General features: G+C 39.7%; 1 protein-coding gene across 2 annotated transcripts in view; it reads right to left on the bottom strand.

Annotated features, from left to right (window-relative positions):
• The window catches only part of BBS9 (Bardet-Biedl syndrome 9), a 311,284-nt gene extending 292,491 nt beyond the window's left edge, over window positions 1-18,793 (bottom strand). Inside the window, exons 1-5 of one of the 2 annotated variants that reach the window (XM_037382871.1) lie at window positions 18,605-18,793; window positions 17,442-17,559; window positions 12,423-12,573; window positions 11,057-11,121; window positions 8,768-8,881 (exon numbers count right to left, since the gene is read on the bottom strand). In XM_037382871.1, coding sequence (XP_037238768.1) covers window positions 8,768-8,881; window positions 11,057-11,121; window positions 12,423-12,573; window positions 17,442-17,553 — 442 coding nt within the window. In that variant the 5' untranslated portion in view covers window positions 17,554-17,559; window positions 18,605-18,793. Of the gene's footprint in view, window positions 1-8,767; window positions 8,882-11,056; window positions 11,122-12,422; window positions 12,574-17,441; window positions 17,560-18,604 lie in introns of those variants that run through there. The other variant, XM_037382872.1, reaches the window with a different exon arrangement.
• Between the last annotated feature and the right edge of the window lie 249 nt (window positions 18,794-19,042).

Here is a 19,042-nt window from a genome sequence, read left to right as displayed (position 1 = left end):
GATAATTTTTTTTCTGACTAACACCTAATAAAATTCATTCTTGCAGAATTGTGGAAAAGTTAAGCACAGTCTACCCTTCTTACAAAGTTTCCTGTTACAAGGTTGCATGGTTTACACATATGTTGCATTTCATTATTAAAAAAATTCCTCCGTATAGCACCCTCTTTGTTGTAACACTCAAACACACTTTGCCTCTAGGCCAGTGCTATAATAAAAGTAAAATGAATTCAAGCCCATTTACTGAGAAAAAGATCGGTTCAAGGTACTTTCACACTCTTTTGCTTGTAACTTTTTCATGTCAAAGCTGTATTTTCTTTTTTCCTTCTCTTTGCTATTGTTTTATTATTTCCTTTTATTGGTACAGTATCCATTGAACAACTTCAAATAAATCTGAAGTATCCTGGAAGCCAATTTAAGGCACTAAGGTTTCAGATTAAAAAATAAAATTCCCAACCCTGTGCATTATTAGGAGGATACAATTCTATAATCTTTTACCAACTCATTTGAAGAGGTTATATAAAACCAGGATGAATTCACTGATTATTTAGCTATTAGATAATGCAAGTATATTTTGTGGAATAGCACAAAATAGTAATATTGCTTTTGCAGCAAAAATAAAATGCATATACCTATAAATGAACAACACCGAAAAATAACTCAGCAACTAAGCAAGGTGTTTAAACTGCACTTTCTCTCTGTCACTGTATAAATTTAGCATTCTATTCAAGAGCAAACCAACAGCTTGTGTCCCCCACTGGTAAGCTATCAATACGCTGTTTCTTTAGTTCTTAAGTAGAAGACAAAATCTTAATAACATAAATTGAAAAAGAAAACTGGAAATGTTGAGAATGTTCATACACCCATCTTAATGTACCACTTACACCCTAGAAAACAATCACAAAACCCAACTCTCACCTCAGAAAGGTCATCCTCCTGTTGCAGAATGTTATCATTCACACATTTCCTAAGCACTTCAGGCAGTAGCTCAGGAAACCTGCACTTCATACACCAGTGCTCAAAGCATAGAATTTTAATATTCACTCTATGCTCTGTTGTTTGTTCATTTATGAGCTACTATCCTGCCCACCATTCAATCTAATGCACAACTGACCACAGGAAATTTATGTGATAATCTGTAAAGCTACCTAAGTTTCAAGTAACAGTGGTTTTGTTTTTACTTCAAAGCACTTCTCCATTCTTTATGTCCTTTCAGCAGAAATTTATTGCATATACTTTCCTCCAACATAAGTCACATCTGATTCAAGGCAAACAAGGCAAAGAGTGAAACTGTGGCCTGATGTGCATGCTTTTTCAAAGCAGTAGTAAGGGCACTTTTCTTTTACTACATAAGAGCATAATACCACTATTTCTTATAAGCAGGTTCCACATCAGTAAATCTTTTCTAAGAACAGTCAGGCACAAGTAGCATATTGACTCTTTCTCAAGATGTTGAAGGACTTAGGCTAACAGCTATAAGCTAGCTGAGTTGTAATCCATTCAACATAAACTGGTAATGTAGAAATACGAGTTATTTTCCTCATTAATGTGTCTCAAATTTTTCTAAGGGCAGGACAATGCACCATGTCTAAATACTCTCAATGTGAACAAGAGAAAGTCAAGGCACAGAACAGTTTATTTCTGTATCTTTTAGGTACAAAATTAATATAAATTCAGCACTATCTAAACATCACATTAGAAAAAAGCAAGGAAATTTAATTATGAAGTAATATGAACTTATTTGCCCTGAGTCAAATATGAGTTTCACTTAATGCCGATTTCCTACACATCTTCTACTGTACCAATATGCAGATTCATGAGGTTCTTAAGTAAGCAGTTGATAATTACCTCAAGTATCTCTAAGTGATTACCCACCTATAAGAATGAGGATAGTTCACTACCATTGTCTCATATAATTGAAGTCAACACTGGTAAACTGATTAACCAAAATTCCTGCACTACTGGAACAGATCTAATTCAGCACTATTTTAATTAAGAGAATTAGACCTACATGGTTTTGGTGGGACTGTAAACAGAAAATTTAAGAGTAGAACAAAACTATGATCAAATTATGTCAATCATAAAATTCAACAATACTGGCTCAAAATCTAATCAACTACATAGCTAAAAAAAATCTTCTCACTGGTTTTCAATAACATTGCAACTTTAGTAAGATCAAACAATATAAAGAATATTATTAAATAATATGTAGAGTATTGCTTAATAAGACTTTACAACTTCTAGATTAATATCAGATTTATGCCTTAAGAACTGAACTGGAGGCACATTGATGCATAAAGAATAAGAAGAGGTATTCTTAACTAAAACACTATATCCAATTTACTTGTTTCACTCCATTCTTTTAACAATGTCAAAACACATGACTCATTCATCAGCAGCTTTCCATCAGCAGTGACTTTCAATCAGCCAAATGAAGTTTCATCACTTAAGGTTTACCAGCCCAGTAGAACATTTTAAACTACTTTATTTACTAGTCTTCAAAAATCTTGACACTTCACAGAAAGCATTTGCAAGATGCTGTCCAGGGTATAAACTAGAGTTCTAAACCAGGACATCTCATGCTGCATCTAGTATACACATTCTTTTAGAACTAGTGCAGCTGCCTCTGCACCACATAGCAAAAACCAAAGAAACGTAAGTATATCCTCACTCCCATTAGAGAAACTCTACTCAGATCTTTGACAGAGTAATATGGAGAGAGCTTTGCATTTGGGTGACCACAAAAACTAAACAAGTCTAAGATGCTGAACACAAACTACACTCATGTTATTACAGACTGATCAGATTCTTTAACATAATCTTACCCAATAACTTGGTATTTGATTCAAGTACCTTATAATGACCCAGAATGACATACTACAGATTTTCAGAGAAAACAGAAAATACTTTCCAAGATATTGTAAGCTATTAGCGAACATCACTTCATATAATGAAACTTTGAATTGTTAACACAGCAGTCTCTGGTGGCATAATTGCATGATGCCATGATAGGTATAACTTGACCTTATAAAAATTATGTGATTAAATCTGTTTATATAAAGTAGAATTCTTGTAGCGTTGAGTCCTCACCATAGGTAACAGTGCAATACAAATCATAAAAGTGTATGCTTTTTCACCTTTTCTATTAAAAAATTAAATCAAGATATCTTTACACTAGAGTCACTTCAAGGTCTTTAAATTTTATATCTGAAGTAAAACATAAGACTGTACAATCTGTTCATTACTTAAGGGCTGTGACATTTTGTGGCTAGGTTAAGAGTTCACTTGGTTGAAAACCAGTGTTTAGCACTACTAACTCATGGTTTTATCATGAATCATCCTTTATAAAAAGACCCATATGCTCGAATTAGAGCACTGCAGGACAAACTCAACTTACAGCTCTAAGATCTTGAGGAAGAGTTCAGAAATAAGAAAAGCAGATATATGCATTCTACATAACTAAGGAGATAACTTAAAAATTAAATTCAATTTTTGAAAGTCTGGGCTAACAATACAGAATTTTTTAAATATAAAACTATTAGTTGATCTTCCTGTGTAGCTTCTTGATAGTTTCATGTTTTCATTTTAGCACCAGTGTTCAGAGAGAGCAAGGAACAAACGTGAAGTTAAAGCAACAAAGAAATGCAGAGTTCTGTATTATAATCTTTCCCTTTGCCACAGATTTTTAAAGTCACAATAAACTGCCTACACTGTGCTTGATTTATACTTTGATCTTTATAGGTTTTTTCTGTTTACTTTTTTTTTTAAACATTTCCATTAGCTTTGTTTAGGATTCTAGCTAAACATATAAGGGATTTCCTTGTTATTTCCCACATCTCTGGCCCCTTAACGGTTTTGCTGAAAAAAAGAATCAAGTTTGTTTTGCCTTTTTGCTAAGGTTCTACAACCAACAGAATATATTTTGTTTTAATCAATAGAACACTTTTAGCTATACAGGTTTTCAGAAAGTGCTTCTGTTTTCTATACTTCATTAGCTCTTGCAGTAAATACACCTGTAAAACCCGTTCAAGTATAAATACAGCTTTAGAGATTCAGCCTACTAAGCAATAACTGTAATGAGAGGACCATCTAGTGGTGACAACCACAATTCACACACTGCTATCACACTGTTTATCTATACAAGTCACTGGACAATTTCTCTTTGCCTTCTTTATTCCATAGTTTTAATCATTTCTTTAATTCAGATTTCGACCTTCTATGATGAGACTAAATAAATGGTTTTGTTGATTTTCTTCATCTGTTCCAGTTATGAAAACACCTATGTCAATTCTTCCATATGAAAGTTGCTCATAGCATCAAATCATTAATCTGAAGACACTCGCAAGAATGAAACTGCCAGCAACTAGGCTACAAAATAGGTTTGTTTACCTCACCATTCTCTCCTCAGAGATCTGTAATACCTTTTTTCTTACTACAAGAGACAAAAACATCACCAGTTGAGAAATGCCAGTCATACTTGGTATGTTCTACAAGTCTATCACATTTCAGCTAAACAGATGTAACAGACCAAATTACAATACAAGGGTCTAAGATTGCCACAAACTAGCAGGGATAGGAGAGCAAAAAATTGCACTGGAGGAAGCTGACTGAGAATGTGATACACATCTAGTGCTGTTTCTTTCTTCCCCAGCTACCACAGTAATAGAAGCTGTAAGAAATCCTCTTCCCTAATGAAGCTGCAGAGGGTAGGTGCAGGGAGAGGTTTCTACAAGCACACATTTAATTACTAACAGCTGAAGGAAGCTTAGTGAAGCTTCATAAACAAATCAAAACATCAAACAGTAATACAGCAATTGCTTGTAACAGCTGTTCTGCTTAATTTCTGAAAAGCTCTGACAGGACTCTAGCTCAATTGATACCCAAGAGAAAAATTTCAGGCAGTTTCTCCTCAAAGACAGGCATCCTAAAGACACTAAGCTGCTTTGTAAATTAGAGAACTAGATTCTAGTCCAATATAATCTAAACCAAATTTTAATATTATGAAAACTGAAAGTTTGGTCTGAACAAATCTCTGCCTCTTCAGCCCCTGTAAGGATCTAAAGAGAACTGCAGGATTTTCAGCAACACAAAGTTATTTCCCTTCCATACCTTGCCACCTACTCAAAGGACTCTTTCCCAATTTTAGTAGCAGTCACCCAGACTTCCATTCCAGCCTGTTTTATGCACCTCTTGCAACTCTGTCTATAACATCCTACACTGTGGAGGGTTCTTGAGGACAAGAGAGCTCTTTCCCCAGCAGGGTTCTCTATAAAGCAGGGGGCAGCAATAAGCCTCAGCCACCTTCACTGCTCAACCTTTCTTTTTCAAAGGAAATTGAAACTTTTTCCAAAGAACTGAACAGAGGCCACCACAGAGGCCAGAGGAGATGTAGGATGGGAAATGGAAACTATATGCTGGCTTTACATCCCGATTTTCAAAATTGACTATGCAACCTTACAGCATCAAGAGACTAACAGAGCACTTGGCATCTCAGTTAAAGCCACAGCTGTAGGAGCCCACTAGACAGCACAGACTGCATCTGCACACAGGTAGAAATCACATTATAATGATTACAGTCACAATCTAAATGCCAAGTATTTTATCTGAGGTAAGAGCAAGCAGTAGTAAACTGATCATTTTTGGCAGAATCCATTAAATCGACAGACAACTGTTTGGAAGCAGTCCAATAAGAGAGAAACCAAGCATTAACTAGAACCCAAATAACTGCTTGTCCCAAGAAAGGATAGAAAACCCTCAAGAATGTGGTTACAGGACACCAGTACAAACTAGTGTACACAAACTCAATCCCATTTTTCTTTTACCAGTGTTAACTGGCATGGCTGGGTAGAATGAGTTTCTTTACCACTGAAGGTATAAGATTAAGAGCTCCATAAAAAGAAAAAAACAATCTTGAGCAAGAGAAAACTGAGCAAGACCAAGCAACTTCATGGATCAAGTGCTCTGTGTCAAATCCTGCAGCATTCTTTGCTTCCTCAGATGAAAGCTTATGTTCCTGGGGGACTGACATTCACCCTTCTCCCCAGCACTCCCACAGCATGCTTTCCCTGTGTGCATATTTTCCTCCTCCTGCTCAACTGCCATTCTCCTGTGTCTGCTTCAGTAGCTCTGTAAACATGACCTCTGAAGTGCCTCTTTCACCTTCACATTGTTTCAAGGATGCCTCAGGTATAGCAATAACACACATATTAGTCATACTATATTCGTTAGTCTACTTCCAGAGCGTGGCATAGAGGTCAGACTGTTGGCAAAGCAAGCTTACTGCTGCATGCTTACAGCACTGCCACCATCATGAATTAACCTCTGCTGAGTGTGAGAGAGACTGTTAGCAGATGCCTTGCAAGAATTCCAGAGAAGCCTGTGGAAGGCAGATAGTAAAAAAAAAATACATCTTTATTTATTTACAGACTGGCTGGCTCTCAATTGCAGCCCACAGCATCTGCCAAAGAAACACACAGATAGCATGGCAGGCCAGACCACGACAAGCATCTGTTCGTTACAATTAAAATGCTTGACAGACCTTCTTTCTGGTTCACTCTGGCTGGTCTTCCAAGATGGAAATAAAACCAAATACTGTCATTCATAAGACTCAAGGAGCAAACAGGGTATTAAAGATGACACTTAAAAACCCTGAAATAGTTTCACCGCAGAAGGCTAGAGGCAAGATTAAAAGCATATCCTTGTCAAGAAATCCAATCAGACAGTCCAAGAAAGCAACATAAAAAAGGCATTTAGTCCAGGGAGTCTACAAAAAAAAGACTATTCCTTCATTTCCCCAAAAGAACTTTCTCCAGTGTTCATTTCTCTGATGCTTCAATATATGCCTGCTATCAGGTACTTTAACTATAATTTTCCTAGATTTTGGTCTTAAACAGAAAGCTTCTTCATATTACGATATGAACATATATTATTTGTTACACAACACAAATCTCTGTCTCCCTTGTTTATTAACACTTTTGCCACCTCAACACAAGACTTGAGGACATTCTTTTTCCATAGCAATAAACACACTAATGTGAACAAGAACATGGGGAAGAAGTAATAAAAAATGAAAGCAGTCTGACATGCTGGGACAGAAACACAACTAGAAAACAAGAAAAGTCTGCAGAACTTAAGAGTTCAGTCTGCCGTTCTTGCTGCTCTGTCAGGATTGGCCCTCATTTTGACCATCCTAGGTGTTGAGAAGTGTTTGGCTGGCTGAGAAGGTTCTGAGAGAAAATTACCTTCTGTCCTCCTAGCCTGCAAAACATTTGCTCCATTACATCACTTGCATCCACTACAGCTCATGATAAGGTATATAAGAGACAAGTCTGGCATGTAGGATTGACCTGGTAGCCAGACTTCTACTTGGATCTCCACGATAAATACACATCAAAAATCCAGAGTTTATTCTGCAAACCTGTATGGTTGTTTATGGATATTTGTTTCATTCTTCCATTCTGAACCATTCCAGACACTCAAACAATTAACTTATGATCCCCTCAATACATCTGTTATAGCAATTCCACTACAGTACGTCAGAAGCACACTATTCTCTCTTCTCAGATTTAGGAAACTCCGTATTGTCTTTCTGCTGTTAATATGAATACATCCATGCCCTATACACTCACTCCTTCAAGATACTCACAGCACAGATACCTTCTCACCCACATGAGCTGACCATTTTTGCCAAGGTGGTTGTGCAAGATTAGTAGGTCAAAATCTCTCCAATCAAGAATGAATTTTGGTCAGCTGAATTTAAACCCAGGGATAAGCTTGAATTTAGGGTAAGGCATTGTAGAATTATTACAGAACTGAGGGATCATCTGCATGTATTTGCTATACGCACTCAGAAGACTTTCAGCCTTGGTGAAGTGATATCACTCTGCCAACACTTTAGGGACACTACTTGTATAGATGACTACCACCTTCCAATATTGTTGCAAACCTTACTTCTGAAGAGAAAGAGCTGACATGTGGAGCAAACCTAAATGCTTCCGCATTGGAACACAAAAACATTCATATTGTGTCCCAAGTTCAAAAAAGACAGATATCTATTAAACTCATTAAAGACTACAAACACACCATAAATATTATTTTCCACTGTTACGTTTTCCCAATCAAAGTTTAAATATTTTTTTAAGTCTGTATTATATATCTTTAAAGATACTTGATATTTTAGGCTCAGAGAATGAAGATGTTCACTTTTTTCTTTGTCCAGGATAAGCAAGTTTCAGAAAAGCAATACAGAATTAAAGCACAGAAGAATTATTTTAGATGTTAAAAAGTATTTTACAATGGAAGAGCCAGGGGTTTTGTAATGTTTTTTTAAATCAATACTATCCTTGTAAATTCATATCCAGTTCAAGATGTGAGGAAACAGCTGTTCTGCATTTAATATTCTTTGCCTCATTTTAATTTCAGTTATTGTCTATACCAGGGGTCCTCAAACTTTTTAAACAGGGGGCTGGTGCGTGGATGACATGGCAGGCAGTCATCTGCAGCTGCTTGGTTTCGCCCCCACAACCCCCGGTGGGGGGATGGGTCTGTAAATACCAGGGGCTGGACTGAGGACCCTGGGGGGCTGTATCCGGCCCGCAGGCTATAGTTTGAGAACCCCTGGTCTATACACATCAGATAAAAGGTACCATCATTTATAGAAAGATGGTTTCCTCTAGACAGCAGCATCATGTTGCCTTTCAAAATGTACATGAATTCTCAACTGTTCACAGCTAAACTACTAATAATAAAGAATATGCAGCAAGGAGCTTACCTTTTACACCACCAAATGGACCATAAGTCATATTACAAGCAGTTCTCTGAAGATTGTGCTCATACATCAGTTTAATCTGATACTGGTTCCCATGTTCCACATTTCCCAGAGTTCCTACAAAAAAAAAAGGATATATATTTATATCTCTGATCAAAGTAATGTGGAAGGAGTGCAATGTAAACAACATGAGAAAAACCTATAACTTAATCTAGGGACTCTGAGATATGAAGGCTCACACTGCTGCTTTCTTTCGGAATTTTGTAGCTTGGTGACTTTTTTTAAAGGCCAGAACCAGAAATACGGTCTCAGTATACTAAATATGAAGACTTAGCAAGAGGCTGAGATTTCACTACTGAAATGTATTTTTCTTCATGTTATGCACACATCTAAGATCAGAAAAAAGCCTGTTCAAAGGGGAATTCTTACGATTCTCTAGTTATTCAATGAATATACTATATCCAACAGCCAGCTTCAGCTGTAATATTCTTAGTCTCAAATTAAGCTGTAACTTAGTCATTAGCTATAATTTGACAAAGTTATACTTAGGGCACATTAATCACTTGCCTTTACTCTGTCTGAAATTCAATGCAGTGATCAACAATGCAAAGATAAGAGAAAAACATATGGAAACAAAAATAGTTTTATGATATGCATCACATGCTCTGGAAAGGTCTGCATGAACTTTAATTTCCTGACTCTCAGGGAACTAGCATAAATTCAAAAAGTCTCTCTAAAGAAACTGAAGCTAAAGGTCCTCTTGATAACCAAAAGTATTTCATGCACCCCATGAAGAAAACAAAACTCTTCATTACAGAGAATAACACTTAAGGACTAATATTAGAAAGCAAAAAAACCTTTGAGAACAGTCACATCAGCAGAGAAAAAGGTGGTTTCAATGAATGATACCTAAGCTAAAACCTATCATGGCTTTACGTATACAAAGATTATTCCAACATCATCTTAAATCACATGCTATGAAATATTTGTAGCTTATCCTAATCTTTTAGGTATTATTTTCAACTAAAATCCAATGCAGCTTTTAAGAAATTACCTCTAAAGTAGGCCCACATTAGGGAAAGGACTGGAACAGACATGAGGAAAAAAGCCCTGGCTAGACAGAAAACTAGCTAAGTAGCAACACCAGAGGAAAAGCAAGTTAGAAAGTAATCAGTCTGTGTATACTGGCTGTAATACAATATGCAGGCCATACTTCAGTCAGCCCTGAAGGATACTTTTCATTTCTTTGTGAGAAGCATCATAGTTATTTTCTTACGAGTAACAGATATGGCAACATGTATAAAGCAAGTAAAGATCCCCCTTCATAGAAGTGTAATTTGCCATCGAAGCATAAAGAAATCGCAATTGTTATTTCTCAAAGGACTTTCTTCTTCTAAAGTACCTGCTCAGATGACAGAAATTACCATTACAGCATGAATGCTTACAAATCAGTATGAAGAGTCTGTTACAGGACTGGAAATCTTTGCTTTTATTATTACTTAAATGCTTAAGCCAAGTAGACCAAACAGCAAATTATAACTAGAAAAGAATTCGAGACTTACTGTTGTAGGCCGTTAATGCAAATTTTTAAATAAATTGTTTTAATAAAAATTGTACTGGTAGGCTACAATCCTAAAACATAGCACTATTACAGAGAAGGGAAGGTATGAAAACTGCAGAACTGCAGTACATCTCAAAAGATCACCCTTCAACAAAGATCAATTTTACAGATGTCTCCAGAAAAGATAACCAGAAGGCCAACAGAATCTGGAAAGAGAACATGTGTTTGTAACCTATCTGCCTATAAGGCTGTGAGCAGGAAGCAAGTTGCTTCAAGAAGGCCATGCTTTTATAATGAAAGGAGCCACAGCTGTCCCTGCACAGAGAAAATGAAGTTGTAGTTGTCTATTGAATTTTGAAGATGCAGGTACAATCAATAGATCTCTCATATCTGTGCTTTGCTTTAAGCATGTATTAGAGACAATTTAATGCACAGAATAGGTATTTTGTGACTTGCCTCCTCACACACATAGAGGAAACAGTATTTAGATTTTCCAGGCAAAGGTAGTAGAAGAAAAGAGATTTAAGAAAAACCACAGTGAGCAGATCAGCAAATCTCTGTTAACCACTGGGAAACATTTAGACCTAATTAGCGTTTCCTCTTCATACATGAGTTTGAGTGAGAGAACGTGACTGCAGCACAATTGCAGGGATGACAAGCAAAACACTGTATATAGCAAGTTTTGCATTAACCTAACCCAAACTTTAAAATACACTTATCTGTAAACTAACCTGAAACAGCATATACACAGAGTTTTCGGCAATGCAACACAGCCAGATGAAGTCCTTCAGTACCACTGTAAAGAAGGTTAAAAAAAGCACTGTTTTCAGATAAACTCCAGGTACAATGCATACAGGATAAAATTCAAGTAACATGCTGAAATCACTTTCAGGTGTGGACCAAATCCAAACCTTTAGGTGTTAGATGCTAGTAGAAAAACTCAGAAGTACTAATCTTCCTAAATTCATGCTGCAGTATTTTAAGTTAATTTCAAGATTAAAACAAATCCTTTAAGAATATGTTTTAAGATTTAAGTACAAAAAGTCAACTATTTTCCCAGTTTAGCTTGAAATTCATTTCAAACAAGGCGCTGTTAATTCTTCCAAAAAACAAAGGGATATGAGAATCTTCCCTCCAAACAAGTATTTTTCAGCAACCATGTACATTACTTATTGAAAAATTCACTTTCGTACTAGCATCATGGAACCTAAATTATTTAAATTATAAAGCAGAAGTCATAAACTTAGAAACCTATATTCACATTCTTCATCCCCCAATCCTAAATACTATTTCCTGCAGAGAAAGTTCTTGTGCTGTGACTATAGAAAATGTTCTAGATCATTTCACAGGATAAGGCATTAGAATTCCAGCACAGGGCCAGCCCATTAGAACTTGGATAAAAGAAAAACAGTTTCCAGCTGATGCAGGCCTTTCAGGTTGTGGCCTTTTGTCTCAGGGCACAAGTCTCTCCCATGGTCAGTACAGGTTTTTCTCTCATTTTAAAATAAAGTTTGTGCTGCAATATTAGAAGTTAACTTCAAAATTAAAATGAATCCCTTAAGATCATGTATTTAGTTGGCTGTAAGACAATCTACTTAGGAGAGCTTCATTTTAAAAATGAGAGAAAATGAATCCTTTAAGAAAAAAAAAATGAAGTTCTCCTAAACAGATTCTCTTACAGCCAAAAAATATGAGGCATAGACTCACAGTATCTCTCTTCTACCTGGCCACTTATTGCCACTAAATTAATTGGAATTAAAGATCTTCAATCTATCAAGACCAAAACAACTGGCCAATATTACATCTTAGATAATAACAAGTTACTCAGGTTATCTTAACACCTAAAAAAACCTTTCAATATAAGGTTTTTCCTGTTCTACATACTTCTAAGAAATCATACAACTACATAGAAGATTATTCTCCAAATATACTTTAAGTAAAAATTCTCTCATATTGAGATGATTCAAGAAGATCAAATGCATATTACAGAAATCATAGATGTGCTTAATAGTTGTCTGTCTGGGAACTCAAAACTCAGCTTCCAAAACAAAGAGACTATCACATTCAAGCCTTAAATAAACTGCAACATTGACTTACGAAACAAATTTTCCCACTTCCACCTGCAATATTGGTTCTCGTAACTGCACTTCCAAAAGCAAGTCTTCAGGTTGTACTTCATCTCCAGGTTTCACAGGGTGTGGATTAAAGATTCGGAGATATCCCATGTAACTGCCCACAATAATTTTATCTAAAAAAAAAAAAGCCAAAGGAGACTACAGAATACAATAGCACATGTGGATTTTAGTTTGCTGCAGAAGTGCTTCAAAGAATACCCCATAAAGGCAGAATATTAATATGATTCAATTAATGTTGATTAAGCTCTGTCTTCTAGGTTAAGATTAGCAATTTTTTTTTTTTTTTTTTGGCAAATCCATGGAAACCCTGTCCACAAAGGGTTTAATACAGCAATTATCATGGTGGTGGCATTATTCCACCATTTTGGATTGACGTTCACACCTCTTAAAAAGTCCCATTCTGAGTTTGAAGAGTACTTGAAGCTCCAGGCTTCTACATCTTGGATTTCTGCATACACGTATCACACCAACAGAAGTGCAGATTTTTAAAATTGGGACTGATGACATTTATCGAAATGCAAACTAGAGCCAGGTAATAGTACATGAGGTCAACAAAGCTAAGCCTTGAGATCACCTGCTCTTGAGACAGATCCCTTATCTCAAAGATTAATGCAATAGTTACATCAGAGTTATTTTGGAATTGGTATTTTAAACAATTAATCATTTTATTGTTAGTGAATTACAAAAAACATTAATTAAAAAAAACCAAAGCAGGGCATCCTGCAATAACAACTAACAACTCAAGTTGGTTGCCAGCACTTATTTCCTCTAGATATAGATCATCATATCAATGCAAATCAAAACCAATAAAACTTCTCCACAAGTCAGGGGAACACACAAATACTCCTAAACCAAGTTGAGCAGGCTCTAAAGGCTTGGCATACTTCCACAGGATCCCATGCAAAAGCTCAGAACAGCTGCTTCGTTCTGCCTCAAAAAACTTGCACCTCCATATCCTTCATTCAGAGAACACTGACTGCCCTCCCCACTCCTATATTTTCCTCAGTTCAGTAACAAGTATTCCATCAACAGTAAACTAAACCCATTTTAGCTATTAATTCATTAAAAATACTTAAGCTTAAGTGAGGACATTTTGACCTGTGATTAGACAATTGCAACCAGCTGGTTCACTTTTGGTCCTGAACTCTGGAAGAACAGCCTAGTCAAAAAACAAAGAAAATATAACATTGAGGAGAAAAACGAAAGAGCAGACTACTCCTACAACACTGTTTAAATTCTGCTTTTATATCAATTACATTTTTTTCCACTAGGAAAAGACAATTCAGAACTCCAGCAGCATTTTGGGGTTTTTTGATCACAGGTCAGTCTAAACCATAACAGGCCTGCTAGCAACAGATGGGGTACACCTGTCTCAGAGGGCTTAAAGGATCTGTGCACAGGAGTTAGCAGGGCTTGCTGAAAGAGCTTTGAACTAGATTTGAAGGGGGGAAAGGGATAAAACCAGCCTTGCTAGAGATAAGCCTGGGGGTAGCAGGCTAATATTTGAAGGATAGCGTCCTAGCAAGGTCCTTTGGTCTGCTGTTTCAGTGCAGGCAGGGGATGGAGATCCATGCAGCAGCAAAGATGCAAGGGTTATTGACGTGTTAGAAACCACAGAAGTGCCCGAAAACTACCACATAGGAATTAGGGTTTCTCCTTCCCAAGAAGAGGTGGCAGTATCAACAGCCCCACTGAAGCGCATCTACACCAGTGCACACAGCACGGGCAACAAACAGGAGGAGCTGGAAGCCATTGCAGAAGGAAAACAGTGACACAGTTGCATCACGAAAACGTGGTGGGATGACTCGCAGAACTGGAGCGCTGCAGTGGGTGGCTATAAACTCTTCAGAGGGGACAGGCCACGAAGGAGAGGTGGTGGGGTAGCCCTGTATGTTAGGGGGTGTTTCCATTGTCTAGAGCTTGATGATGGTGACTATGGGGTTGAGTGTTTATGGGTAGGAAGAATGAGAGGGAAGGGCAACAAGGAGGATATCAAGGTGGGAGACTGTTACAGAGCACCCAACCAGGATGAAGAGGCAGACAAAATATTCTAAAAGCAGCTGGGAGAAGTCTCACAATCACTAGCTCTTGTTCTCATGGGGGATTTCAACTTACCAGATGCCTGCTGGAAATACAGTACAGCAGAGAGGAAACAGCCTCGGAGGTTCCCAGAGTGTGTGGAAGAGACCTTCCTGACACAGCTGGTGAGGGAGCCAGCTAGGGAAGGTGGCCCACTGGTCCTGCTGTTTGTGAACAGAGAAGGACTGGTGGGTGATGTGATGGCTGGAGGCTGCCTTGGGCACAGGAACCACGAAATGACAATTTAGACTCTCAGAGAAGCAAGGAGGCAGGTCAGCAGAACTGCTGCCTTGGACTTCCAGAGGGCTGACTTCAGCCTGTTGAGGAGCCTGGTTAACAGAGTCCCTTGGGGCTAAGGGGTCCAGGAAGGCTGGACTTTTTTCAAGAAGGAAATATTAAAGGTGCAGGAGCAGGCTGTCCCCGCGTGCTGAAAGATGGGCCAGCAGGTGGGAAGGCCAGCCTGGCTGAACAGAGAGCTTTGGCTGGAACAGAGGAAGAAAAAAAAAAAAAAAAAAAAAAAAAAAGGAGTTTATGGCCTGTGGAGGAAGGGATAGGCCACTCAGGAGGACCACAAGGATGTTGTGAGGCTATGCAGGGAGAAAATTAGAAGGGCCAAAGCCCAACTAGAACTCTTTTCACTGCCATGAAAGACAATAAAAATAGTTTCTATAAATACATTGGCAACAAAAGGAGAACTTCCATCATTTATTGGATGCAGGGGAAAACACACTGACAAAGACTGAAGTACTTAATGCCTTCTTTGCCTCAGTCTTTAATAGCAAGGCCGGTTGTTCTCTGGGGACCCAGCCCCCTGAGCTGAAAGACAGATGGGGAGCAGAATGAAACCCCCATAATTAAAGGGGAAATGATTAGCAACCTGCTACACCACTTAGAAAAACACAAGTCTATGGGGCCAGCGGGTACCAAGGGAGCTGGCAGGAGTGCTCACTGAGCCACTTCCCATTATTTGTCAGCAGCCCTGGCTAACCAGGGAGGCCCCAGTTGACTGGAGGTTACCCAATGTGACACCTGTCTACAGGAAGGAGGATCCAGGGAACTACATGACTGCCAGCCTGACCTTGGTGCTGGGGAAGGTTACGGAGCAGATCATCTTGAGCACCATCACATGGCACATACAGGACAACCAGGCCTAGTCAGCATGGGTTTAGGAAAGGCAGGTCCTACTTGACTAACCTGATGTCCTCCCATGACAAGGTGACCCACTTTGGACAAGGGAAAGGCTGTGGATGTTGTGCCTAGAGCTTAGTAATGCCTTTGACACAGTCTCCCGCAGAATTCTCCTGAAGAAATTGGCTGCTTATGGCTTAGACAGGCATACTCTTTGCTGGGGAAAAAAAAAACCACCAGCTGGATGGCCAGGCCAGGAGAGTAGTGGTGAATGGAGTTAAATCCAGTTGGCAGCCAGTCACAAGTAGTGTTCCCCAGGGCTCAGTATTGCGGCCAGTTCTGTTTAATATCTTTACCAATGATCTGGACAAGGAGATTGAGCACACGCTCAGAAAGTTTGCAGACAACACCAAGGTCAGGGGGAGTGTTGATCTGCTGGAGGGTAGGAGGCTCTGCAGAGGGGTCTGGACAGGCTGGACCGATGGGCTGAGGCCAGTTGTATGAGGTTCAACAAGACTCATTACCAGGTCCTGCACTTGGGTCACAACCATGCCACACAGTGCTACGGGCTGCGAGAAGAGTGGCTGGAAAGCTGCCTGGAGAAAAAAAAACCTGTCTGGGGGTGCTGATCAGTCAGCTGAACATGAGCCAGCAGTGAACCCAGGTGGCCAATGAAACTGGGAAGGGTCTGAAGTAGAAGGCTTATGAGGAGCAGCTGAGGAATCTAGGGTAGCTTGGCCTGGAGAAGAGGCAGTTCAGGGGGTTCTTATCACTCTCTACAACTACCTGAAAGGAGGCTGTAGCAAGGTGGGCATCAGTCTCTTCTCCCAAGTAAGAAGTGATAGGACAAGAGGAAATGGCTTCAAGTTACACCAGGGGAAGTTTAGATTAGATACTAGAAAAAGATTCTTCACCAAAAGGGTTCTCGAGCATTGGAACAGGCTGCCCAGGGATGCTGTAGAGTCACCAGCCCTGGAGGTGTTTAAAGGATGTATACATGTAGCACTTGGGGACATGGTTTAGTGGTGGACTTGGCAGCATTAGGTTAACAGTTAGACTCTATGATCTTAAAGGCCTTTTCCAACCTAAATGATTCTATGAATTTCTACTGAAAAATTTTGTACACCAAATCAGTAACAGCTCAACTTTATTCAAATCCCCCTGGAAAGGCACAATCTAAAGTGAAAATATTTTTAAGAGTACGGCAATAGTGAAATCAAACTCAAGTACCTTCTACTAAGCAAAAACAAAGCTCCAAGATGAGCAGGAATCAGAAAGATCCCAAATATTAATTTCAAAATCATACACACACAATAACTCTCCCTGACAGCAAAGATCATTTCACATTGAGTGCATAGAAAAGCAGGGTTTTCTCAAGCAGAGTCACTTATTTCAATGGTCCCTTATTTTCCAGGCAGGAAGTGTTTGGTTTTCTAAATTCTTAATTAGCACTTACCTTCCTTTTTTTCCTTAAGTATTTTCAGCAACTTACAATGTGTTTTTACTGCCATGATTAACTGAAAATGTTCTATTTTCAAGATATCTACCATTGAGGGAATAAGATGCGACAGAAATTACTGCTGAACACAAACAAGATGTTCAGAAACCTACAAATATACAAATGGCATTGAATTTCTCTTCTTAAGCCTACAATGACACATTAAAGATAGCCAGGCTAGTTAAAGTCTGCTAACAAGCCTTCAGTATGCATTGGTCAAAGCAAACTTGCAGCTGTGTAGTTTATAAGTTAGCAGCCATGTAACTCTGATTTTACCTTGTCCACTGCCACTATTATCAACATCAGCAACACACAGACAGCCTAGGTCAAATTCTTCCTTTTCTCCAAGTATAGTGGACCACCAGTCTCTAGCTTTAAACAAAGACATTCTTTACTGAAAAGGAAACAAAACATTGTTACAATGTATACACACAACTGCTTGTACAAACAACTTTGTTAGCAACAACTTTCATTAATTATTTTTCATGTCAGTTTCACATTGCTTTCCTGAGCTGAACAAGCGTTAATTTCAGGTGTCTTGTGTTTCTAGTTACACAGTTCAGAAGCCAACTTTAGGAAACTTGTTGTCATTAGTCTACAAATTAGTTGCAAGAGATACTACTAGTGTCTCTCACACATGTGAGCAAAAGGCAAAAAACAACAGCTTGTTTTAAATTGTTAAAAGCCTTCGTAATAAGCATTAAGGAAGTAATACAAGTTTTGAAAGTCACAGAACTGAAGTTTTCTCTCCAAGCAAGGAGTATCAGGGGGAAACAATTCTGATGCAAGTTTTTGGCAAGAGAACTTATTTTTAGAAAAGCAAATGAAGACACAGACAGCATCAAAACCTCCACCCAGTAATCGCCTTGAAGATGCCCTAATGACACGGCTAAAGAACTTGGTCAGAGAGGGCACAAATCAGCTTTTCTGCTCCCTACCTGCTGTTATTTTAAGAAGAGGGAGGGAGAGAGGAGACTAATCCTTTAGTAGGTGGCTTGACAACAACATTACCCTAGTTCAAAACTCACAGCTCAGTGCCTGTGCCCTGCCGTGAGCAGGACAAACCTGCACGCCGCCCCACAGCCCGCTGAGGGGATGTGGGGCAGCGCCGGCTCTAGCGGTTTTTTCCAGGAGAAAGGAAAAACGATGGGCTCCCCCCTTGTTTTCCTTTGGAGCAGCCTGCATGCCTTTCCTCTTTAAAGGAAACGATGTCTGCCAAATGAAAACGTATTTTTTTGCCTCAGGCGGTTACCGCCGTTATGTCAGCGAGGCAACCTGCTGCAGCCGGGCGCCGGCTGGCGCCAGCACAGCCCTCCCCACACACCCGCTCCTGCACGGAGCCCCTGGGCGGCACCCGCAGCACGCCCACCCTTGCCCCGCACCTCAGGGGCCGCTCCCGGGCACACACGCACCCCGCAGCGGGGGAAGGGGGCGCTTACCTGGGCACCCGCCGGGCACCGCGCAGTCCAAGCTGCTCGGAGGCGGCAGCCCCCCTCCTTCGCGGGAAGCCCCCGCTCAGGCGCGACCTGAGACGAAACGAAGGGTGAGGCGCAAACCGGCAGCGCTACAGCCCCCTCCCCGCCGCCGCCATCTCCAGCGTCCCTCTCCCAGCGCCTTAAGTACCGGCCCCGCCGCGCCCGCCCCGCCCTGAGGGAGCCGCTCGCGCTGACGCTGGGAAATGTAGTTTGGGAAGCGGCGTGACGGACCGTCGGGCTCTCTCATTTCTTCCTGTGCGGGGGGGCAGGGGGGGCGAGAGGGAAGAAAGACGTTCCTTTGCGTTCCCTGAAGAAAAACCTGCCCTCCGAGCTAAGGGCTTTTCTTTTTCAAAGCCCTCAGCAGGAGCCTCTCGCCCTCCGCACCGCCCCCTGCCGGCGCCC

This window comes from Falco rusticolus, chromosome 4, assembly GCF_015220075.1.
Source record: "Falco rusticolus isolate bFalRus1 chromosome 4, bFalRus1.pri, whole genome shotgun sequence".
Classification (NCBI taxonomy): domain Eukaryota; kingdom Metazoa; phylum Chordata; class Aves; order Falconiformes; family Falconidae; genus Falco; species Falco rusticolus.
Note: the sequence above shows the minus strand (reverse complement) of the source record. Positions and strands in the feature narration are given on the sequence as shown.